Source organism: Haliotis cracherodii, unplaced genomic scaffold (assembly GCF_022045235.1).
Source record: "Haliotis cracherodii isolate W230 unplaced genomic scaffold, xgHalCrac1.p SCAF_31, whole genome shotgun sequence".
In the NCBI taxonomy this organism is placed as follows: Eukaryota; Metazoa; Mollusca; class Gastropoda; order Lepetellida; family Haliotidae; genus Haliotis; species Haliotis cracherodii.
In genome coordinates, this window is record NW_027266288.1 from 3,194,074 (window position 1) to 3,220,689 (window position 26,616).

The 26,616-nt window shown below is 37.9% G+C and overlaps 1 protein-coding gene across 2 annotated transcripts in view; it reads right to left on the reverse strand.

The window, feature by feature from the left end:
* LOC139477115 (transcription factor RFX4-like) overlaps window positions 1-11,782 on the reverse strand; it is a 37,970-nt gene extending 26,188 nt beyond the window's left edge. For both annotated transcript variants that reach the window (XM_071259661.1, XM_071259660.1), the window contains exons 1-2: window positions 11,641-11,782; window positions 1,650-1,769 (exon numbers count right to left, since the gene is read on the reverse strand). In XM_071259661.1, coding sequence (XP_071115762.1) covers window positions 1,650-1,769; window positions 11,641-11,674 — 154 coding nt within the window. In that variant the 5' untranslated portion in view covers window positions 11,675-11,782. The remainder of the gene's footprint in view (window positions 1-1,649; window positions 1,770-11,640) is intronic.
* Window positions 11,783-26,616: the final 14,834 nt, after the last annotated feature.

Below are 26,616 nucleotides of genomic sequence, written 5' to 3' on the forward strand. Positions count from 1 at the left end.
TATTGTATTTTCTTTTGAATAACCGCTCACTCAGCGGAGAGGTAAGATACTCGCAAAATAGTCTTGACGGTCTAAATGGTCAAGCCTTGACCCCACCGACCTGTGGTCACGTTCCACTGCGTAAACAGTGACCAAAGAGGAGGTACCACAAAATACAGACACTATCGTCGCCATAATAACCACCCAATCCTCATATGTTCGTATTTAATGGCAGGCATTGTGAATTCAGAATCAGTTGTGGAGCGGCAATCCTTTGTCTGACTGTAAGAGCTCATTAGATATAATTCAGTAAGAAAATGTGAAGGTACAGCTGTCAAGACAACATTCACATACACACTCATGAAAACACTAATGTATCATTGTTTTAGAAGTATATAACTCAAAACACCTCTCTGTTTCTTTCAGATCTAAACGATACTGCACCAACTGCCCTGTTTCGCTTTGCAATCTTTTTGATGTGTAAGCAGCTAACGTATTTGACCAATCTACAAAAACGTATAGTCCTATCTGTCTAATTAATATGTGTAGTAAGCAAAAACAAAATGTCAATGCAAGAAAATAACCAGTCTTAAATATCCACGGAAACAGGTTCCATTTAGTATAGGGGGCAAAATAAGTGTGAAAAAATTATATATAGACCACTCAGTGAAGACAACAGGTGTTCGCAAAAATTGTATGTGTACGTATATTCGTATGCGTATGCGGATGCGTATACATATGTGTATGATCGCGGATACGTTTGAAGTAAACTGTAAAAATGTATACAAACATGTTTCGTGGTGGATAAAAATGAAACAAACCAAAAATGGTTTATTGATGGTGTTGTATTTGATACGGGTATCGTGGTTGTGGTTTGGTCCTTACATCTGTAGTGTTTCGGTGACTGTTTTCAACCCAGTAACATTTAGATAACGTTTGTAATATTTGGGTCAAATCAATTTTTCAGGTTTGTGCATGTACTTTCTTTTGCCCTACATTTTATATAGATTAAATATTTAATTCAGTTAATTCAACTTTAAGACAAAAAAGAAACCATCAAGACCTGAAGCTTCTGTAAACATCATCCTCAGCTGGTTCCATCAGACGCCATGACACGATATTTTTATCATGTTTAGATTGTCTACATTGCAGTCGATGTCACTTAAGGACACAAAATCTCAAAATTAATACTCAAGTCTTTGAAAGGCATTTAGAAGTGATACACATTAGGAAGATAATTTATGGATGTCAACTTCTATATCATGAGGAACACAGCGTTTCGGAGTATATGCTTACTCCTTCGTCAGGTGAATGAATGCTATGAGGCAGAGATCATATTAACACTTTTGCTGATGGTCTTGTTGTACTTCTTGATATAACTGCATCATCTCAAAGTCGATGTCGAATCAAGTCTCTGAAAGACATTTATAATGTCTCATACCATTCATTCACCTGATGAAGGAGTACGTACATACTCCGAAACGATGGTTCTTCATAATAAAGAAGTTGACAACCACAAAGTCTCATCCTTAAGATTAATACTATCAATCCAAAAATAATATGCTCTTGGAGAAAATTGGAAAACAACGAAATAAATAATCTATGACATTCCAATTGCTTTTTGAGATTTCAAGAGTTCTTCAAAACAAAAGCAAGTTGAAAATACTGACTCTTCTCCTGGTCCTCATCCGACATCGACTCGCTTCTGTCAGGCTCCGTAACGGCCTCGTCCACACCTCCATCGCCGCGACCACACCGACGAGACGGGTCCAAGCAGTGCTCGAACCAGTCTGAAACACAGATGTAGGATGATTGACCTTTTGTTATTGATCGTACATAGTCATCAACACAACACAGGGAACACAACCAAGAGGCTCCAACAGGCAGACACTGTGACTATAAACCCAGACTGATGAACACGTTCCCCCAGTCCACACTACACTACCATAAATATGCACCGTTTACTGTATCAACCCTAGATTTGCAGCTGAGCAATATATAAAACGTACCGTAGAAAGGACAGTGCTGCTAATTGACACAAGTATTGCAGGAGTATAGCAATGGTGACAGTTACATATTTATTGTCATGATACAAATGGAGAATACATGATTCAATCAGCTCTGTAATACATGTGCTTGATATAACATAAAATCATGTTACACATTTTTTTAACAGACTGTAACATGACCAACTGGATACGTTTACATGGAGAAGGCTTCTCCCATTAATATGGTCTTATATATTTGTTTCTAAATTCAAACTACAGTGATTGGACATTTGAGTTTGTGATGAAACCCATGTTCATTATGAGAGCAGGCAACACATTCTATCTCAGTGAGATTCCGATCTTTGTGGTTACCAGTTTCTGTAACGACAATACAAAGTTTCTGCAACTAACATACATAGTTTCTGTAACGACAATACAAAGTTTCTGCAACTAACATACATAGTTTCTGTAACGACAATACAAAGTTTCTGCAACTAACATACATAGTTTCTGTAACGACAATACAAAGTTTCTGCAACTAACATACATAGTTCCTGTAGCGACAATACAAAGTTTCTGCAACTAACATACATAGTTTCTGTAACGACAATACAAAGTTTCTGCAACTAACATACATAGTTTCTGTAACGACAATACAAAGTTTCTGCAACTAACATACATAGTTTCTGTAACGACAATACAAAGTTTCTGTTACTAACATACATAGTTTCTGTAACTGTAACATATGGGGCGAAACTTTAAACGTTGATACCCATTAATCTGGATGTAACCATCGGGCGCACTCACAAATCTCCGGATTAACGAATAACGAGTGTGGATTAGTATGGATTGATCAAACGCTTACATCAATATTCGCACTGAATGCAAAGGGTTTCAGTAAAACAAGGTTTTATTGTATACGACGAACCTTTCCTCAGATTTACGTGTGGATTTGACAGGTTGATCGATATATTATTAATGATGAATTGAGAGTCACAGGTCAAGTGCCACTAAATTTGAAATTGAGAATGAGATACATATCCATGCTTTCACCTGGTAATTAGTACGAACTATTTAAAACTAAATAGATGATTTCAAGAGGAAACAATTAACGACTTTTATGTAATCTATGTTGAGGTTCCTCCAAAATAAATTCAATTTCCCGTGTCTTCAATGAATGTGACAGAATTGAAAAAAATTCAACATGACGTTACCCAATCGATCGAAGTGATTTATATCCCTACATGTTTCTAGGAAACATCATTTGACGTTCACCTAAAAACTAATATTGAATGTCGGAAAACCATGCAATATTTAAAATTAGATCGATAACCGAACGCCATTCCTTATATTAATAAGAAAATAATTAAAAAGTGGAATATAACGAACATGTGAAGAAAGTGTAACAATGTGGGGTATACCCCCACCTGTTTAGTATACATGTGCTATTAATATGCAATATAGTTTATGTATAACAATGAGTGAGATCATGTTCCACGTGCCACAACGTACAAAAATTAGAAGAAAACACTGGCTAATGATCCACCTGGGCCATCTAGTTTTTAAGTCTATGAAACATTGTAAATGTTTCAAGCGTCTTAGTTCCGAGAAATAGTATGAATTACCGGTATCTATGCTGTTTCGGTCATACACGAGGACAAACAAGTAGGCTAGTCATGTATATGTAACATCCACTACCAGGCTAACAGTACACAGCTTCCGGAGAGTGTTCGGATGATAAATGAATTATCAGTCAGGTTCTACGACCGGGATGGCGATTAGGATGTATACGTTAAAACGAACTGGGATTGGACTATACGAACGTTGCTGAGTAACCTACACACAAATGCACTTCTTTTCGAAAAAGATTTCACAATTATATACTTCCACTCTTTCATCTGATCACATCACGATCATCATTGGACTTCAACAATCAGAATCGTTTTTAATTCTACAAACGTTTTAGATTCTTTTGGTGTGTAGAAATATAATATCGTTTAATTTTTTTTTACAAAGTGTGAAGCCTCTTTCTGAGCGTAAAATTGCTCGAAAATTGATGAAAGCGGAATAAACCATGCTCCCTCACTCACTTGAATGTTAACCACCATTTTAATTACCGTTATATCTTCTGTCTTGATCGATCATTACTATAACACTATTGACGTAATACTATAGATTGTTAGCCCTGAGGGGGAACAAGACACAAACACTTTAAAATCTTTGATACTGAACAAAGGATGTATATTTTACCCTTGACATACAGAATGGAAGTGTCTTTAAGATTTTGGACAACAGATCCGTTGCTTAATTGCCTGAGTCTCTTTCTCTCATAAAGCTGGAACATGAAATTTTTAAACTGAACAATGTTTTTATTTAATATTTTATTTATCGTTTTAGAAACCCACGTAACAGGATTGTGGAAATCATTTCCAGTACACAATTTGTTTTATATAATACACATTATGAAGAAACAAATCACAAAATTGTTTATGACCATCACAACTAAACATACTCAATGACCGATACGTGTTAACTGAAATGCGTGCTATTCATGGCTTTAGTTAGGTAAGGTGAAATGGGGTTTAACGACGCGTCCAAGATTATTGCACTTATATAGCGACGTGCATGCATGCATATGTGTGGTTGCATGTACCAGTCCGGACTGATGCCGATTTATAGTGCTAGCTCACTGAGATGCCTTGCCGAAGATAAACATGAATATGCCACTCAGATACAGTAAACTGACTCCGAGTCGACCAGTTCTTGTCGAGCGCCAGGTTGGGTAGGGTAACAAGTACCTTCTTTTAGCGTATTTTGGTATGACGCGATCGGGAATCGATCCCCGGGCCTTCCGCTCTCCGGGCGGGCGCTCTAGCACTAGACCGCAGAGGCGGTCCTATAGCTTTAGTGTATATTATTACTAAATAACATTACAGTCACATGTTCTTAAAATGCTTAATGTTTTAACCAGCCCACCTTATTTGAGTCCAAAAAAATGAATTGGTCTAAGTTTACATTAATTCTTACTTCGAGAACCGAGCTATGATAAAGTCCCATGTTATTGATACCTGATTACCCGTGAGGATTCGGGGTAGAATAGGTCTTCAGCAACCCATGCTTACCATATCAGGCGACTATGCTTGTCGTAAGAGGCGACTAACGTGATCGGGTGGTCAGGCTCCTGACTTGGTTGATGCATGTCATCATATTCCAATTGTGTAGATCGATGCTCATGATGTCAAACACTGGATCGTCTGGTCCAGACTCGATTATTTACAGACCGCTGCCATATAGCTGGAATATTGCTGAGTGCGGCGTTAAAGTAAAACAACAAACAAACAAACCGCCCGCTAAGATAATCATAGTTCCACGGTAACAGATACCGTAAAGGTCTGAGGTGGATAATATGTTATTAGCGCGACACGATTATACAAGTCCACAAAATAAAACAGGACATCTAAAAAAGCAACGAACCATTTGAGTAAATTGCCCAATGATGAGCAAAATAAACACCCTACACCCCGACAATGCACTAATCATTTTGTATACGCTAAAGCGAGAGTTAAATAACTTAAATTGAAGTATAAGTTACGTCACGAAGCATACACTATCTGTGGAATACATCATTGAACGCCCTGCGGGCACAAATCTCTCGTTAACACAACACGGAAGGCGTGTCAATGGTAGTCCAATAAACGCATCTCTCTCAAAGCGCATCCGCATTAAAAGCATGACCTTGATCGGGGGGAATGTCTTTACCACCTTGACAAGTACTTTAACGCCTAATGAACAGTTAATTCGTGATGGCAAAGTTTTATAAACGCTCATTGTCAGAATTTTCAGAAACTCTTTTTAACGATATAACCTGTGGCGATATTTTACGACAACCTCCAACTGTTCGCTCAGCGGTTACCTGGAGACTGAAAGGCCGTACAGCGGCAGGTATCCGGGTGATAGAATCCGCGTATGATGAATGTCGCGATGGAGCAGGGACAGGCACATAGAACGTTTTATGTAACAAACCAGGAGTCGTGATGGTTGATTCTTATTAATGTTCATGATAAAGTAACTTGAACAAATTAGGATCTGTTCTGTAAGAGAGTATTGTGTGTAGGGTGGGTTTTAAATATGCTTTGACAAAGTTGACATTTCTAACAATTTGATGGGAAGCATTGCAAGACACTACAAATGTTGTGATAACGATGTTTATCAACATAGGAGTCAGTAGGTTCCTCGTATATTTTTTGTTAAACACATGGCAGAGAAAAAACCAAAACATCTAGACCGAGTTGAACTGGAATGAAAAGCCTCAAAGCAACTGCATAGCTAAACAAGAGAATTTGTGAATGCGAATAATTATGCCCAGCTATTAAACCAACATTTCTCCAGTCACGTAATGAACGAACTTGTCTCTCCATTTTTTCAGTCAATGTGGAGAAGATCATCTCCTGATATAATATATCACATGTTGTAAATGATCATCATGATTTGATTTGATGATTAATTTTCAGTTATATATAAAATTATACCAATTATTCTCTAAGGTTCATATGTATGCCAGAATGATCTTTACTCCATTTAAATGTTGGGAAAAGAATAGTCAAAATTATTACAAAGAAAATAGTATTAGGAAGTAGACGAGTTCATCCCCAAACATTACGTTCGCGTTACTGGTGCCAAAAAACAAAAGTAATCAGTTGAGATAAACATCGCACCAGTTCCACTGAATTCCTATCAACCAACATAGAAAATTCAAACTCGTAACCATCACCTTCAAATCACTAAACGAGCCTGACTACCCAAACCTATCAAAAGCGTGGTGTCAACACCCAAGCCGAGCCGCACTCATCAATCAATTGATACAAAAGGTTCCTGAGACGAGAACGAATCTAGACGATAGATCCTCCTCTGTGGCAGCCCCTACCATATGGAACTCTCTTCAACTCTCAATAAAACCCGGCGAGAAGACTGAGCACTTTCGAAAACTGCTAAAGACTCATTTTTGTTTCAAGAAACCTATTTGTCTTAGAGACTAAAACCTCTATACCTCCTTGGACTATTATTAACAGCGCCAGGCCTTTCATAAATTAATCTTTTTTATTATTATCATTATTAGTTTGAAACTGACGTGGCCGTCGTAATCAATGATAGACGTAATACCATGTAATAATGAACACCAAGTCTAGGACATAACAGTTAGGGAGTTCGAGGCAAGGTGGTACAAACACACCCTTTGTATCACATTGGACAACATTTTCAGGGCACGTCATTACAAAAGGTGCTGAAAAGAGCTGGTGTTCCTGATAGAAGACGTGACAGTTTGCTGCTCCAAGTCAGAAAGGTCGCGGACTGTGTATCACAGTTTAAACAACTCCGTCAATCGCAAGGTATTCAACAACATGTATTTAACACAGTGACGCATACGTTATTCATGCACATCCAGGTGTCTATTGTTCCAGCCCTTGGGTGATTCCTATTCAAGGACCTTCACTCAGGAAGTCCTTTGTACAAATTACAGGGCCGACATCGGGTGCTGGCCAAACGTGCATCGTGACAAGTGATGTTATTCCTGTTAAATATATATCATAAATTTAGAATTTCGGAGAACAATGTGTTCTGGTAGTAGATTAATCAAACGTGTGAGTTAATGTTGTTTTAAACGTCGCAATCAGCAAGGTCGCTTATTTGGACCAGCCGAATCTGATTGTAGTCGATTATGACGACACATGGGGTACTTGATACCTGTTCTGCAACAGCATCTCAATAGGAATCGTGTATGAATATACAAGTAGGAGTATATTAAGATTGCCTGATTGGTCAATCAGAGATTTGACCATTAACATAGTTAATATACGAACAACCACACCTCTACAAAGACTATTTCTAACGTTCTTTATCAAATTAAGTTAAATCAGCGAATATGAAAATTCAAAACCAGTTGACTCATCTTGTTACTGTGGAACCAGTGAAACTGATATACGTAAACTGAAGTCAGTGGTTCCAAATGGTTCCAGTGGTTCCAAAGAGACAGGATAAGAACAGTTTTGGGCCCAATGGAAACGTTATATTTGTTGCAGAGAACATTGCAATATTGGGTTGAAAATTATAAGACATGTTCAAATGGGTGACATTTCGCTTTTTCCTTCCTTACACTTGCAAGTTTCTTTTGTTCTTTTACGTAAGTGTGTTCAAGTACGTAAGTGTGGCTAATATGAGTCAAAATGGTAAAAAAATATAAACCTCAAAGTCAAATCGAAAGTGTCAGCAAGTTCATAATCAAGATTTTTATACTGGTCTTCAGTACACAATCCAAGAAAGTCTGCGTGGATCAAATACATGCTCAAGTTCAAGTATTTTGAATTCCTTCCTGAAAACTCTAGAATCCAACTTTTTGACACATTATATAATTACCTATACATCTACTGTTGTCATACCTGCAGATGTTGAAAGAAAGAAAGTGTATATCTTGCTCATGTGAACACATCTAATAATTTAATCTGATTAACAGCCTCGGAGTTACAAACGTTTATCGACTGATGTTGATCTACTTGATGTCAAAAGACAATCCGATTAGTTTCCCTATATAAACCGATGTAATGCAGAAAGTGAGTGAATGAGTATGGTTTTACGCCGCTTTTAGCAATGTTCCAGCAATATCACGGCGGGGAACGCCAGAAATGGGCTTCACACATTGTACCCATGTCGGGAATCGAACCCGGATCATCGGCATGACGAGGGGACGCTTTTACCACTAGGCTACCCGACCGCCCCAGTAAAAGAAAAAAAACAGTTGCAAGCATATCTTACATATTTCATCATTACAATCGAGCGTGTTCAACAAAAAGCTATATATGTGTGGCTCTAAAAATTATTTTCCCTCCGAACCGTACATATACTGAACAAAAAAAGTAAGGAATCATGAATATTTTGGGGATCTTTCTTTTCACTGAAGACTGAGTACACAACTTCATAAAAAGATATTCCCAAAAAAATATTCATGCTCCCTAACTTTTATAGTTCAGTATATATTGTTTTCGATGCACACGTGTGTACCCGCTGAGTGATCAGTCATTCCCAGTCCCAACCGAGACGCTTGCTATTCAAGTCAAGGCTAATCAAACGACATAATTCCCTTTCCCTTTCATTGAGACCCAGATGAGCGTCACCCTGCTGTTGTCAAGCCATACTGATACACCGTTACTTTCCCCCTCCACCATTGAAGAGTTGGGCCTCATGCGGGGTAACCCTCGTTGTCAGGACAAAGCCAGACCAGTTTATGACATTCTTGCCCCAACTCTAGGCTGTTGCCACGATACAGCTGACACACTGCTTCCAGAATGCACGGTCTGTGTTATATTGTTCGGTATAACTAAAGGGAAATAGTCTTAATATCAAACTGCACCGTAACCGGTTTGTTCCGTCGTATACAAAGGCTATAACGGTGCGCAGTTGATCTTTACCTGATGTGATTTCCCTCACTAAATCCTGGCTATTTACAGCCGTGGAGAGGTCTCAGAGAAACATCCCTGGTTGTCGGGGTGCAAATATGCAGGGCGCCTTTCAAAATTCAAAATATCATGAATGTGTTATACAATGTTTATCTTCAGATACAAATGTGCGGTGTGGTACTTGTGTTTACATGCGGCGTTACCGTCAGGTCAGGTAATAGTCATGTTCCATATTTGTTGGAACACGTGTGTCTTGAATACATGGATGATCGGGAAGTTTGCGCGAGGACGGACATTGGAAACATGGTTGTAGGTGATTGAATTAACTTAGCCACCATAATGAATGAAGATTCCTGGAGAGTTTACATTGCTGTTACTAGCTAAAACACAGGGTTTGGTTGAATGGCAAAAGAAAGCATATATTTATCAAAGCTTTACCAGGCTGAAAACAGTCACCGAAAGACTATAAACTCAAAACACATGTGATGCCTGTATGAAATGCATCACCATCGAATAACTATTTCTTTGTTTGTTTCATCACCATCAAACATGCGAGTATACATTCTTTTACAATGCAGTGTATTTGATATTACAAGACATAACTTGTTCATTTTAAGTGAATCAGAACAATAATAACTAATACATGCCTACTGAATTGTGTTCAAGTACATCGAGTAGATATTATCACATAGGCTTCAGTATTCACGCAACTAGGAAAAAAGAGCTATGTCGCGTCAATCTCGACAATAATCTTTGGGGAGAGGCATGCTTATAAACTGTGTAATATGTCTTTTCTACACCATCTTTTTCATCATTTTAAAGTTAGTTTTTATGGTTGCGTTGTTCAAGCCAATAACATCACTGACAAGATGAAGATATTAAAATGCAATATTGCATGCTTGTGAATATGTATCCATGACTTGTCTTCTAAAATTCAGGGGGGTCTCCACGTATATGTAGGACACGTTATTAATATGTATTTATCTATATGTGTGTACTACATACACATTTTTCAAAACGCACACAATCACGGTGGACAAGGTGGACAAATGTAAGAACTTAAATGAATGTCGTATACCAACACTTTTGAGGTAAATGGATAGGCGGGCAATTCTGTGTTAGTATACACGTTGTTATAACTGTATTGAAATTAGGAAAGTAGCATACTGAAAATAACATGTGCATACTGTAATTACAGTAAGATGACTTACTAATACATATACTTGCTAAGATGTCTCCATGCAATACGTATTGAGGATTGTAAAATAGTTAGGAATATATTTTAAATCGAATGACAGCATGTGACAAAGATACAAAATGTTTAAAAAAAGCGATACCTAGAGTGTTATGCTGTTGTACATATAACAAGTCGCAAGTATGCCTGTATTGGGTGTCAGAGTTGTAATGGCACAAATTGTATCGTGATAAAGAAACAAAAAAATTGTGTATGCATTCCTCAGACATATACAAATGAATAAGTTTTGATATGAAAACCATACTTGTTCTTATAATTTGTAGTAATACAATATGCAAAGAATTCATTGTCGGAATATTCTGTAAAAGCATTATTATCAACAGTTTGTCAATATATTGAGAAATTGTTTCACCTCCAGTACATTGTAATTAACATTCAGTTAATTCCTTTTGAAATGTTGTAAGTACATTGAAATTGCTGGCAAATAGTTCATATTAAAATTCTATGTTCAATTTACGTCAAATAGGTTTAAGTTTGAGATTGAAAACAACACCTCGATGTCTCGGTGTAAGCATAAGTTATTGCTGTATTGGTCATAAATACTATTCTCTGTGCACGAATAACATTCTCCGTAAGCTACAAAACTATTATTATGTGAAATATGGCTAATTCATAAGTAAGGTATTGAGTGAATGTTATCAACATAGCTTCCTGAAAGACCACAGGATTGTCAGGGTGTGGATATATTTCACTGAGTATATCATGACTTATACTGGGTATCGTGGGGTAGGGGGTTGAATATAATCTAAACCCAGTACCATCTGCCAAGTTATATGGACAACATGAAATGTTACACCAATATATTTCTTCAGAGACTACCATAGTACAAGACACAAAAGGTTGCTTATCCAACAAGCGTTGTGTTTGTATGCAGGTGCCAGTAGAGTAAGCATTGCTTGGAGCCACCCTAACACTAATCTCCACCAGGTATGCACCCGATCCCCCACCCTGAGGCCAACGTCCCCCTTACCTGTGGGTTCCCCTGTGTCTCCTAGATGTTCCATTGACAGTGTCAGCGTCGTCCGGGAACGACAACTCCGTGGTTTGTCTGTCTCTCAGCGACGTCCACACGGGGATAAATATTCACTTACACTCTTGTCTTGTTCAGATGGCTCTGTGATAATTGCCGTCCAGGGACCATTGAATGCAGGCTGCGCCTTTCCAGCATGTCCTTACAGAAGAATGACCCCTGACCTTCTTCTTCAGCCAATCAGGGCCAAGGATTCACAGTCGAGGTGTGACTATACAACGCCTTACCAGCATATGTTGGCTGTGGTGTGGTACAGCCCAGCATCTCGGGACGTATCTTGCAATTAAGTTTTATTTCAACGCCGTTCACAAAAGTCAGTTTTACAACAGTGCCGGGATGAATTGAAGACGTCACACCCCGTGGTTTTATTTGCTTAGTTTGAGTTCAGTGGGTATTTCCTGTCATTGAAAGACGTTCTGAACCATGGCAATTTATATGTAATTTATCACGGGTATCTAGACTTTGTTCAATACTCTAACTAACCGCATCACCGACTTTGAAACAGGTAAATTCGCCGAGCTGTGTGGCAGAAGGAGGGATTTGTATTGCTGCACAGATCCCGTGTAACGACTGCTTGTGGGAAGCGGAGACCCGACCCTCAAGCCCGTCTTCAGTACCTATACAACAAGGTGATGGGCAGGTACTCAGTGGGTGGAGGTAGATTAGGAGATGATTCAGGGTAGTAGTGAGGTGGGAGGGAGAGGTGGAAGGCAGGATGGGCTGAATGGCGCATTGAAACGTTTTCGGAGGGTGATATACTGTAAATCTTGAAATTAACGCAAGCGTGAATTAAATGCGAAATACGTGAGTGGTCTCCGTTCGCGTCAACTAAACTTCTTATTTGATACTGTGGCGTTAAATCATGGACTTTAGCAGGTGTAATAGAAATACATTGATAGGAATACAAACCATATGCCTTCACAAACTCAGTGGTGAATATCCTGGCTGTTTAGGCCTGATAAGTCAACAGAGATCCGGATTCAGATAGAATAGTTGAGATATTCAGGCTCTGATCGCACACATAGAACCAAGGTTTACTACAGGTTTGTGTATACATGCATATTATCTTTCTGCAATGGTTTGTTTAGCACGATGTTGTGTTCCAGTAAAATGTAGACTGCTTACCTAACCCCTGTGAACATATTTATTCATTTGTTTATGAATGAAGTGTATTTCTTCATTATTCTGATACTCATATTTAAGTGTAAGTTCCACATCCCTAATATAGAAATGCATTATTGTGATTACAAATGGACATAAAGTTATTTCCGTTTGAGCATTCGATCGAATGGAGACGTCGAAAGTATCTGCGTGATTCACAAGGTACGATATTAACAAACTTATAATCAGGACTGACGTGATAGGGACATAATGAAGTATACTAGTGTCTAAAGACAAGAGTTAATAAGACAAGACACCTATCTGTAGTATGCATTTCTTACAAGTACATGGCCATTTTATAATGTTTCTTTTTTATTCAATTTCAAATCAATAAATCCAACAAAATGTAAAAAACAAACAATAAAGAACAAGAAAGATAATAAAATAGAACCCAAACAAAGGAAGAAAGACAACAAACCAACGTACACATGACTCACAAGAGGCTCACAAGGCTTGTACAGTACAGAGATCCGGAGAGTGGCTGCAGAATACATTGATGCAATTTGCATTTCATACGCTTGTTAGATCTCACTCAGAGTGAATCCGCTGTTGACAATAATCCCATAATCCGGGATGTTTGCATATCTACTTAAATCTGAGATTTACTACATTCAAATGAATAACAAAATCTAGTGCGAAATGGAAAGGCATCCTTGAACCATAAAGAAATATACCTCCCATTAGGGAAATAAACTGACACAATACTTGGTATTATGTATAAAATAACATGCCTCTACGTCATATAGTTCAGTTTGAAGCAGTCAAATGATGTATATAAGTCGATATGTAATATACGGGGAAATATCTACAAATATATATCAAGGTTGAGGGCGTGTCTATTAAATTAAACCCCATGTCACGTGTATATGCTAAAATATTGTTCAATCATCATCATCATCATCATCATCATCATCATTAATGATAATGATGATGATGATGATGATGATGATGATGATGATAATAATAATAATTGATCATGTCCTGAATATAATTGATATAAACCCTTACTTGCGTGATTCTTGTATTTAGAGGGTGTCAAATGTAGATAAAATCTAGTTGATTTTCATTTCATATATAAAAAAAGTAAAAATGCATGTGACTCCTTCTAGTGAACTAAAATATACAGAGAAGATACCAATTATTTTCAATGCTCCGAAATTACTAAAGCCATAGCATGTATTTACAGTGAAACACGGAAAACTAATAACGTAAAGTAAATAATTTATCTTGCAATTTTCTGACCCATTATTAAACGACTCACGTAGTCAAGGAAATAATTGCAATAGCATTTCATATTATGAAAGTTACACAGTACAAGAAAGATGTTTAGCCTGACTTGCAAAAGTGTCAAAATAAACTTGAGTGATTGAGTAAATGACAGAAAAATCGCATAAGGAAAGGCAAACAAACTGAAATATAATTGCTACATAACTGACAGTCATATTTCGTCGCTTTACAGAAGGAAGAAACGGACATCAACGTGTGAGACCGAGAAAACGAAACTGGGTTTATGCAAATTGGTGGTTTCTAGAAAGCATGATAATTTTGGGACAAAGTCATTTAACAATTCTCTTAAATCGTCCTTCTTTTACAAAATTGTTTCGCATGTTTGCACTCAATGTGGTGAATATTGTAAGAATCTTTCGGGCATTGTAAAAGAAATGGAATAAATCAAAATAAATGTAATGTACAATATCGACCTTCAAGTCCGAGGTCACTGTGATACATTGTTTACAGGACAAGATCAGAGGATCCGGCATCACGGTGTGGGGAGCTCACAAAACACATAGGACAGTCACTGTGACATATGACCTGACCTGAGCTCCATGCAGGGGCATAGTGTCAACAAGTCAAGTCTTAACAAGGACATCACAGAGTCAAGTTTTGGAATCAAGGGGTGAGCTCAATAACATATGATCAAATTATCAAACGCTAGGAATATGTTGATGGATTACTCCAAAAAATATATAAGGATTTTATTAAGATTATACATTTAAATGATTTTGTTAGTTTTTAATTTTGATAAGGCAGGAGTTTTTTTTCTTTTAACGTATGCGTAAATTGGGGGGTTGTTGGTTTTGACACTATCCCCTAGAGTGCGGGTGTATTACAATACGGGTAATGAGGCGTGAACGGATTAGCCGGTCATTGAGGTGGCACGGGCAGGTGCGCACTGAGAGGGGGGTGGGAGGCGGGGAAAGGAAAGGGAGGTGTGAGAAATCATACGCTTGATTGAAATGGTTAACTGTAAATGACAAGAATGATAAGAAATATGCATTGTTCATCCGCAGAGGTGCGACAATTGTATATGAATAGTTATCGGGAAGATGAATATATGTGTCGAGTTTATGAGGATGGTGTATGCCAGCGGAAATTGTCCCTGTTGCAGATGTTTGTTACACGTGTGTTGTTATTGACTAAAACGACAAGATTTTCTTCATATATTCTTTTGTTGGATAGAGTAAATATCGACAGTTATTCAAGTCATATACAGGCAAAAGAAAAGATGAGACCTGAGCCTATACTTCGTATAATCAGAGTAACACATATATTTATTGTCAAACTGACTTGTCATAGAATTAATTGTATAAGATACTGCTGCTGCTGCTACTACTACTACCACTACTACTACTACTAATATTTGTAGTACTACTACCACTACCACCACCACCACCACCACCACTACTAACTTAACTATTGCCTGACAAAGGCAGTTTACTCAGGAAATTTTCAAATTGTAATAATTATGAAAATGAGGTCACAATTCCATGTTTCATCGTAAAGTTTTTTTATTTTGAGAATTACATTGTCTTATGGTATATCATATGTGTATATGTGATCATTAGTGTTGTTCGGAGAACGATTCCAATTTATCAAAAAGACAGTATACTTGCATAGGATCACTCTCCCCCCCAACTTGGCATAACAAAGATAATCAAACAATTCCTTCCAAGAGGAAACTACTATATCTAATTGGCGTATATTTTGGCATAAATTGACTAATCTTTGATCACCAAAAGTAAGTATGCTACACTGCATGTAACCAGTTATGGAGAAGAAGAAGAAGAAGAAGAAGAAGTAGCAGCAGAAGAAGAAGAAGGATATTTTATTGAAGTGTCACCCACTGTGCATATAAAATGACAAGGCAAGAATGTAAAAACTCAGCGGCCGGCCAAATGTTGTATACACGCCACGCTCGCACGCACACACACATACACGACACACACACACACGACACACACAGACGCACGACACGCACGCACCCACACACACAAACACACACACACACACACACACACACACACACACACGCCACTTTTAATAATAATTATGAAAATAACATTCATACTATCCCCCATACAAGTATCCTACATACGCACAACCACATCCAGGACTTCACTCACAACAGCAAACTCAAACCACTCAAACACACCCGCTCATTCAAACACATCCAAATCTTGTTATATCATGTTTAGAGTACCTTCGTCATTTGTTCATCTCCACCCTCCATTCACAGAACACTGAGACTCTGTTGTAGTGCACCACCCGGCTATCATGACTTCTCAAACACTCAACCACCCAAAACTAGAATAAAGCGCAAATGAATCATCGGGTATATATACATACAATAAGGAAATCAAATATGCTAGACATTCCAATTCATACAGAAGGAGCTCACTGAGTTTAATAGGTTAACAAAGCATACTTCCGTCATGAAATGTCATAATACTTTAGGAGCGGTCGTGTAGCCTAGTGGTTAAAGCGTTCGCTCGTCACGCCGAAGACCTGGGTTCGATCGCAGACTTGGGTACAATGTGTGAAGCCCTTTTCTGGTGTACCCCGCCGTGATTTTGATGGAATAATTCTTAAAAGCGGCGTAAAACCATACTCACTCACTCATAATACTTTAATAAGCTTTGGACAAGCTGTCATGCTTTATGTCTGTGAATATATTGTCATGCAAAACCGTGTAAATGCTCTGAAAAATTATATAAAAAATATGCTAAACATGGTTGTTTGGAAATGATATTAATAAAAGAAAAAAATATACAATAATTATTTTTAGTAAAAAGTATATATGAAAGAAAAGACAAATTGAACATAAGAAAACACAATATTTTTGTTAAATAATGAAATCAACGAAATATTCTTTGTTAATCCAAATCAACCAAATTAACAACTACAGATAAAAAAAGGTGGCTAGCCAAAAACAATACCCAATCCATTATGTTATTACGTTGTGTTATAAGTGTGAAATATGTTTAGACTTACTCATGTGACGTTGTCATGACGAACATATATAGAGGTGTTATATACAAACATGAATCTGCTGTATGTCATACGAAGTGACACACACCACGGCAGGTGTGGGAGACATATATATATATATATACATATATATATATATATATATATATATATATATATATATATATATATATATATATATATATATATAGGTTCATACATATATATATATATATATATATATATATGAACCCTGTTCTACCAGGTATAGGTTCTGCCTAAATTGAAAATTTAATTATTACTATATTGTGCCTGAGAGTAAGAACTTTACTGTGCTTTATATATATAAAGCACAGTAAAGTCATAACTCTCAGGCACAATATAGTAATAATAAAAAAAAATAGTAATTAAAGTTTAAATAGGCTAGTGCTTTCAACTCGTACCATGTACACGTCTCATCAGGCCATAATTGAATAACGGACATAAGATATTGTATTTCAGTCTCACTCTATGTACACATTTGAATTTACAATACAAAAATATTATAAGTTTCTGATACACAAGTTCGCATAAGATCTATTTAAGAAAGTGAAAGAAACCATGGTAGAACCTATTTTGTTGTTTAGGTTTATTGGTTGGTTGTTTTACACCGCACTCTGTAAATAGTCGACAATCCAGTGATTGATATCATGAACACCGATCCACGCAGTTAGGATCGATGACATGCTTCAACCAAGTCAGCGAGCCTGACCACACGATTCCATTACTCGCCTCTTACGACAAGCATAGTCACCTTTTACGGTACGCATGGGTTGCTGAAGACCTATTCTACCCCGGATCTTCACAGGTCTGTTTGGGACACCAATATGGGGTATATATGTCCACAGAGAGATAAACGACGTGCAAAAGAGACCATGCAGATATCTTTTAGCTGTCCGGAAAAAAAAGATATCTGCGCAGTACAGTACGTGGCGAAATGGGATGTTTAACATGGATAAAAAACAACAACAAAGAGTAGAGGCTTTCAGGTGGTTCGTCAAGATCAGAGGGGTGAAAAAAAGAAACTGCTCCATAACCTTTTTAACATGGGTAAAACATGAGTGTTTATAAAACATAGGTTCTATAATAAGCAGCCAGACGAATGTCCATAACGTCATGCATGCGCTTGCCTGGCTCTGTCAATAGCATCATGTCTCGCAACAAAAGATGGAACAATGAAGATCAGGAGAAGAAGCAGAACTATGGAACGACAAACAAAATCCTAATGGAAATAACCTCCGAATCTACACACTGCTTAAGAAAGACACATCGGCAGAACTTTATAATTAGGTCTTTGACTTGCATTTGGAAGGGATGCACATAACGAAGAGAATATATTCATGTCAGCTTCTTTATTATGAGGAACACAACGTTTCGGAGTATATGCTTACTCCTTCATCAGGTGAACGAATGCCATGAGGCAGAGAGCATATATATGTACATGTAAGGACATGTAAGAACAACAAAATTAACAAGAGTTTGCCACTAACGTGGCTATATCCCCCGCCCCTGTTGCAGAATTTATGACATAATTAAATCTGAACAAACCCTAACCTTTTTTAACCGAGGTGGAACTTGTCATGGAAATTGTAAAATTAAGAAGAGTTTGGAACCTTAGTCCATCTTGCTGCCATGGAAACGTAAAAAAATAAAAAATTCTAAAATTTCTAAATAGCAAAAGGCACCAGTCCAGGATGTACCTCACAAACCTGCAAAGTTTGATGAAAAAATATTGAACGGTTTATGAGTTATGCTCCGGAAACGAACCCTACCCTCGCAGAACCAAAGTCCATCTGGTTGCCATGGTTACAAAAATGTCTAAAATTTCTAAATAGCAAAAGGCACCAGTCCAGCATGTACCTGACAGAGCTGTGAAGTTTGATGAAAAAATATTGAACGGTTTATGAGTTATGCTCCGGAAACGAAACGTGACGAGAAACTTTGTTGGGAGGGGGATAATAAGATAACAAGATAAAGGTGGAAAATAACAAAGGGCAGAAACTAACAAAAAAGAAAACAGATGATTGGCGGTGATAGGTGATTAGCAAAAGACAATGGAAGCCAACACTTTACAGTAATTAGCGCTGACGGTATGGAAGCCAGTACTTAAGTTACAATAGATAAGTTATAGGCATTTGACACTGGGCAAACGGGGACTTCCTGGCGAAGAAGAAGACGATGTTTATTTCTCATGAATCACCGTGGTGACATAATTCTTTGACAAGAGAGACATATATACAAAGAAATGAGACAAAAGTTAGTGGAGCATACGCAGTCTTTATTTTACATACTGGGCTAGTCGTAACAGGAGAGGTTTATAAGAACAAGTCATAAGTGAATTCTTTTAGTATTTGGATATTTACAATAATATAATGGGAGATATTTATTTCTTAAATGATCCATTTTTTGGAATTCTAGTATTAAATGCGAATCATCACCATTTTTTGACTGAGAGAGCAAAGCCTATCTTCCCTTTTGAGGTTATACCATCGGCCAGTTTCAATTTGGAGTCGGTGGTTGGTGGTTCTGATTTTAGTAAGCCAGATGCGTAAATCATGAGGTAAATACAATAAATAGTCTTCTACTGAGAGGATATCTTTATACAGCTTATAATAGTGTATTTTTGAGAAATTTACTTTACTACTCCACCAGCTTTGTAAAAATTGATCTTTGGCAGAACTTCACTTGCGAACTTTCATCCCGAGGAGTCTCGACAAGAACGTAAATAAACCAAGATTTGAAAACATACTTTAAACACACTTTCTCCTAGAATGTCATTTCTATGCGGATCTACGATATGGCGTGATACAACATCCTGTGCCTGCCCATCTCATTTTATCGCTGACTGATTTATTTACTGGTCGTAGTAAAATGTTTATTAAAGTGTCACACGCACAACATGTACAATTCAAAATTGATGCACATAAGATAAAAGGTGTATGGAGTGCGTCTAGCCAGACATTGGCTTATGAGACACTATATACAATATAAACAAAATATATACATATTATATATAATGTGAGAGGTGGGAAATTTAGATACGAAATCAGAATACTCACAGGAAACAATAAACTCCTCGATTCAACAACGAAAGAAAGGATAGATAGATAGAGACAGGTAATTTAATAATAATGCGATTACTGATAAAAATGCTGCTATGAAAAATAGGTTGCTTTTATGATAAGAGATATGTTTTACAGACGTCAGCAACGTTGTTGGACTCTTTTCATAAATGTATTTACAAATTTTATAACTGTAAAATATTGTATCAGTCGAACTATTTACAAAAAATAAATTTAATGTACATATGCCAAAAATGGTAGTGTTCCGTGAGCCGAGGCTTAGATGGACGTTAAACCTAATTCTATTCTGTAAACGGATTAATAGGGTTTCTCAACAGAGTACTTCTGTACCTATTTTCAGCCTGGTATTGATACAGTGTTAACTGCCTCGATTCAGGGGCCGAATAAGTGTTCAGTACACGTGCCTATCGCAAGATCCGGGTAGAATGGGGATCCGATGGTCACAATGGAGGGCGAGTATGTGCCATCGTACCCCGACAGCGTGCGCGCAGACTGTTGTTCATGATATCAATCACTGTTTAGCCTGGCCCAGACCTGATAATGATTAAAACATGTAGCTATAACGCTAGAGTTTGTAAATTATTTACAAACTCTAGCGTTATAGCTACATGTTTGTATATGACATAAAACATAAACCTTGTATTCAAGCGAATGTGGTGACACAAAATTAACATATTTCTTCATAAACAGGAATGTTTATTAACGAAAACAACTATGAAATTGTGACCGAAGTAATCTTAATTTTTAGCTCAATAAATTTCAACAGCCTGTCCAATTCCGATAAGAAACTTACTGTGTACTACCTTTCAGATAATACAAAATCATGAATCAATCATCAATATTGAGATATAGACATATAGATAAAGACAGTATAGATATACTTACTATCATAATGAAATCGGTGAAAAGATTGGTTGAAAATTATCAATAAACAAAAGACGACAAAGACAAAAAATAACAATGTTATATGTCGTAGTAATCCCAATCTACTCTCTAGCTTCTTGTGGTATGTTACGTATATACCTGTGGTCGTTTAAAAACCCGGAACGAAACAACAAATGACACTATTCGTTAAAAATACAAACAGTAGCGGCATGGAAACGCTATTACATTGCATTTTGTACGTAAAATGTGAAATGGATGGTCTCATTGTGGTTTGTGACAACAATTTGATACTCGTATTATTGTCCTGCTACTAATCGTTACTTCAATCCCTCTTAACGGCTCCATCTCTGTAACGTTGCGGGTTTATTCGAGTCCTATATGAAAGTTAGTATGAAGTTTTCTCATTACAGCCAGCACTGCATAATTAACGAGTATTATACATCTTCTCATGTCGAACGGGCAAGTGGTATTACTAAAATGGAAATACTTTTCTTTGAGCCGTTTTGGGATTTTATCAATAGAGTGGAAACAAAAAAATAATTGTGTAAAGATATCATAAAAAATACTCTCTCTCGATCTCTGCTCGTTTATCATCAAACCACAGCAAGTCCAATCCAGTCCTATCGTGGCCCCCTATCAAAGCAGCGAGAACATACCTATAGTATAACTAATCAATTCCATCAGGCCCGGGAGGGTTTTAATTAAACTTATAATCACTCATAAATATTTCACGGCTCAACTGGCGAATAAAGGGAGCCACCACTCTCATCTTAAATCACCCCGAATTCGTCCAATTATCACTTGTCAATGGCTGTTTTAAGTCTCGCGACATGAAATAAAGAAGCCGGTGTTTTCATAACCCGCCAAATCACGTCACCTCCCTATTGACCCCAACACGAGCGTATTCCCGCCTTTATTCCGTCCGCAATAACTGGTGAAAGTTACACGAGGAAATTAATCGTATTTGATGTGAATATTGCCGAAATCATCTTCGGAAATTTGACTAAGATGAAAATGTCAGGAATTTGGCTTCTAGTGCGTCTGACTTTTTGACATAGGGAAGCAATTTATTGAGAAATTATTTGCGGGTTTGCCTGATAGGGGCTCGGTTGTGCATAAAGAGGCCGTATTCAATTACAAGATGAAGAGGCAGACTACTGCGCCATCTTTAATTTCAAAAGCAGAATATGTCCGCTGGTTCACAATAAAGAGAACAATCATTTCGGATGTTGAGCGCTCATGAAAATTGTCTTTCAGTGGCTAATCATTCGAATCAATTGTGCAAAGGCGGAGAGGTTCAGAAAAACGCCGACAGTTTTGATTGGAACTCACAATGTACGGGAACTCATTCCGTAATCACTGTGAGGAGGCACATTGTCAGACCGTGGCAGAGAACATGTTCCCGGAACTTCCTATCAAAGTGGTTTTCCGCCGTCTTCATCCTCTTTCTATATCCCCGCTGATGCGGAGATGGGGATGAGGAGAGGGGGGCGGCGACGGAGGGTTCTAACGTCGTGACGGCAGCGGTTCGGGAGACGGCAGCTTTTCCTGAAATAGCCACGTCGACATTTCAATTTAACGCTTGAAACGCTCAGACATATTTTCCAATTTCATGATTAATTAAAAAGACATCAATCCACCACAGGCGAATACATTTAGACGGGTAGGGAGCATGGGCCAAATACCATTTGAGTTAGACAACAGGATCGATATCTCTGCCAATATGTTTTTGAATTATGATTGACTTGTGTGAAACATTAAACATGTTTGACTCGCGAATCATTAAAATGAGACAGAAAAACGATTCATTTTAGGATTATTTGCGTGTTATAGCGGAACCCTATTTCTCTCAGCGCTTGGTGATATTTATGTACAATTCAAAGCCATGTTATACACGAATTTGTCATGTTTCTAAATTTATGAAACGTTTTCATAATTTTTAAATAATCATCCCTCTTAACATATTTGGAGGTATGCATTTTGCTATCTCTTTGTCCCATATAAGTTATAATGCTGTTTCGATATTTTTGTTTGCCAAATTTACCATATATTTTGCATTTTATGTATTTTATAAGTATTTGGCTGTATTTGGCTTACCAGTATTTTTTTTTCTTAATCTTACATCTTAATGTACACTGATGTGTCCATATTAGGATTTATCTAAGTGACTTCTAATATATATATATTAGTTCGATATCTCGATGAATACATTTGACCGTGGCGTTTAACCAAATCAGGTGATTTTTCCTTAGATTAAAATTGCATTACTTCAGTACTATTTGTACCAAATGAATATAGTGAGTGAGTGAGAATGGGTTTACGCCGCTTTTAGCAATATTCCAGCAATATCAAGGCGGGGGACACCAGAAATGGGCTTCACACATTGTACCCATGTCGGGAATCGAACCTGGGCTTTCGGCGTGACGAGCGAACGCTTTAACCACAAGGCTATCCCACCACCCCGAATGGAATATAGAATCATATAGGTGAAGAGGAGAATTATAAGTATTGGAAGACATACCATACAGTACAATGACCTAATCGTGTGTGTTTGTGTGTGTGTGTGTGTGTGTGTGTGTGTGTGTGCGTGTGTGCGTGCGTGTGTCGTGTGTGTGTGTGCGCGCGTGCGTGGGTGCGTGTGTGTGTCGTGTGTGTGTGTGAGCGTGCGTGCGTGTGTGCGTGCGTGGCGTGCGTCTGTGTGCGTGCGTGTGTCTGTGTCCTGTGTGAGCGTGCGTGCGTGCGTGGCGTGCGTCTGTGTGGGTGCGTGTGTCGTGTGTGTGTGTGTGTGTGTGTCGTGTGTGTGCGTGGCGTGCGTCTGTGTGTGTGCGTCTGTGTGCGTGCGTGGCGTGCGTCTGTGTGCGTGCGTGTGTCTGTGTCGTGTGTGTGCGTGCGTGCGTGCGTGCGTGGCGTGCGTCTGTGTGGGTGCGTGTGTCGTGTGTGTGCGTGGCGTGCGTCTGTGTGTGTGGGTGCGTGCGTGTCGTGCGTCTGTGTGTGTCGTGTGTGTGTGTGTCGTGTATGTGTGTGTGCGTGCGTGCGTGCGTGGCGTGCCTCTGTGTGTGTGTGTGTGTGTGTGTGTGTGTGTGTCGTGTGTGTGTGTGTGTGTGTGTGTGTGTGTGCGTGCGTGGCGTGCGTCTGTGTGTGTGTGTGTTCGGGGGAGGGGTGTGTGATGTCACTGAGTGACAGAACGTTATTTTACTCCGCATAAAGACGTTTACAGCTGTTATGGGTGACTTTTATGGGTAAATTTAGAATCAGCAGAAGTATGCGAAAATTACAGGATATCACGTTCCATCCTCCAGGGATGTTTGACGTAAGTTCTGTTTGCACAGGCGTACTATAACGCAAGGCCAGAAAATCATACACGCATCTGTTATAATGTCATAATATCTGTTATAATGTCATGATATCTGTTATAATGTCATGATATCTGTTATAATGTCATAATATCTGTTATAATGTCATAATATCTGTTATAATTAATATCTGTTATAATGTCATAATATCTGTTATAATGTCATTATATCTGTTATAATTAATATCTGTTATAATGTCATAATATCTGTTATAATGTCATGATATCTGTTATAATGTCATAATATCTGTTATAATGTCATAATATCTGTTATAATTAATATCTGTTATAATGTCATAATATCTGTTATAATGTCATTATATCTGTTATAATGTCATAATATCTGTTATAATGTCATAATATCTGTTATAATTAATATCTGTTATAATGTCATAATATATGTTATATTATCATATTATCTGTTATAATGTCATGATATCTGTTATAATTAATATCTGTTATAATGTCATAATATCTGTTATAATGTCATAATATCTGTTATAATGTCATAATATCTGTTATAATGGGTTAGGGTTAGGGTTAATAATATGGGTATGGCATAATATTGTTACGCTGATATGGACTTTCCGCATGTCTCCCATACAAAATATATACTGGAAAGATGCTTTACATTATCAGTAATCTATAATATCAATTGACACTTGCACGGAAATCACAACACTGGCAGCCACGTACTGAATGCGTGACGTCTACAATAGTTGTTTTTTATGATTTTATTTCTTTTTGGAGAACACAAACAAGTTTACAGAAATATAATTCACATGCAATCATGCACTACATACAGGTTTCAGAGTCAGGATGCTAAGACATCTTTGCTGGGTTGTGCAAGTGCGTGGGTTTACACGAATAGGTGGTGACAGTGTGACCAACGTTTCATAAACTGTGTGTACTTGCATTGTGAATATGGTATATTTCTGTCGATGTCATATTACGTGTAGACTAGTGTCGTTGGATGAAACATTAATTTTCGTGTTCATCATACCATCATTGATTTCAGTACGTCAAGCCTTAGACGACGTAACCTGTACATATAAGTGTGAGTGAGTGAGTTGGGTTTAACGCCGCTTTTAACAGTATTCCAGTTATATCACGGCGTGTCAGCTTAATGTGGGAAGAAAGCCCGAAGTGATGCAGGTCTCAGACGTTTACCACTTCGGTGAAACCCACGAGCACGGGTATGGTGCTGACAAACCTAGAAACATAATCGGGGTGAACCGGGATTCGAACCCACAATCATAGGTTTCTGACGTGCCCAATGGACGCAACTCTGCACAGCGAATCGCGGCGCCTTAGACGACTGGGCCACCCGTGCCCCCGTACATATAAGTAGGTTACATGGTTTAACTCATTATCAATGCACTGTTATTCCTTATCTGATCGTAATAACACATAAGGTTGGTAGGGTGGTTGGTTTTTTAACGCCACACTCAGCAATATTCCAGCTATATGGCGGCAGTCTGTAAATAATCGAGTATGGACCCGACAATCCAATGATTGGCATCATGAGCAATTGGGATCGATGACATGCATTAACCGAGTCAGAGAGCCTGACTACCCGATCGCGTTAATCGCCTTTTACGACAAGCATAGTCGCGTTTTACGACAAGCGTGGGTTGCTGAAGACCTATTCTAACCCGGATCTTCACGGGTCATAACACACAAGGATACTATCCAGTAAGTCTATGTGAATCGCCCCATTGTTATTTTCTTAAATAATCACGTCAGTCCATGTTTCACGTTATAAATCCTTTCACGTAGACTAAAATTCACTCTCTGAAATCTTACACAAATACTTCTTGACTCTAAAAATAAAAAATATTCCCTATGCTGATTTCAGATTTGTTGAATAGAGCTAGCTTGAGCTGGCTAGACTTGCTTCTGTATGCGTTTCTAGATATATTTTTTTTCATAGAATAAATATATTCCACGGTCATGGTGCAGGACTACCTTTCAGGTTATGAATTTATTATTTCAAAGAACACGTGTAACATGCCGATGAGGTCTTTTTTGAATACCAACCGTACTCATCGGCGTCACCTTACCCGACGTACAGTGAAGACCCATGAAGAGCCGGGGTAGAATAGGTCTTCAGCAACCCATGCTTGCCCTAAAAGGCGACTATGCTTG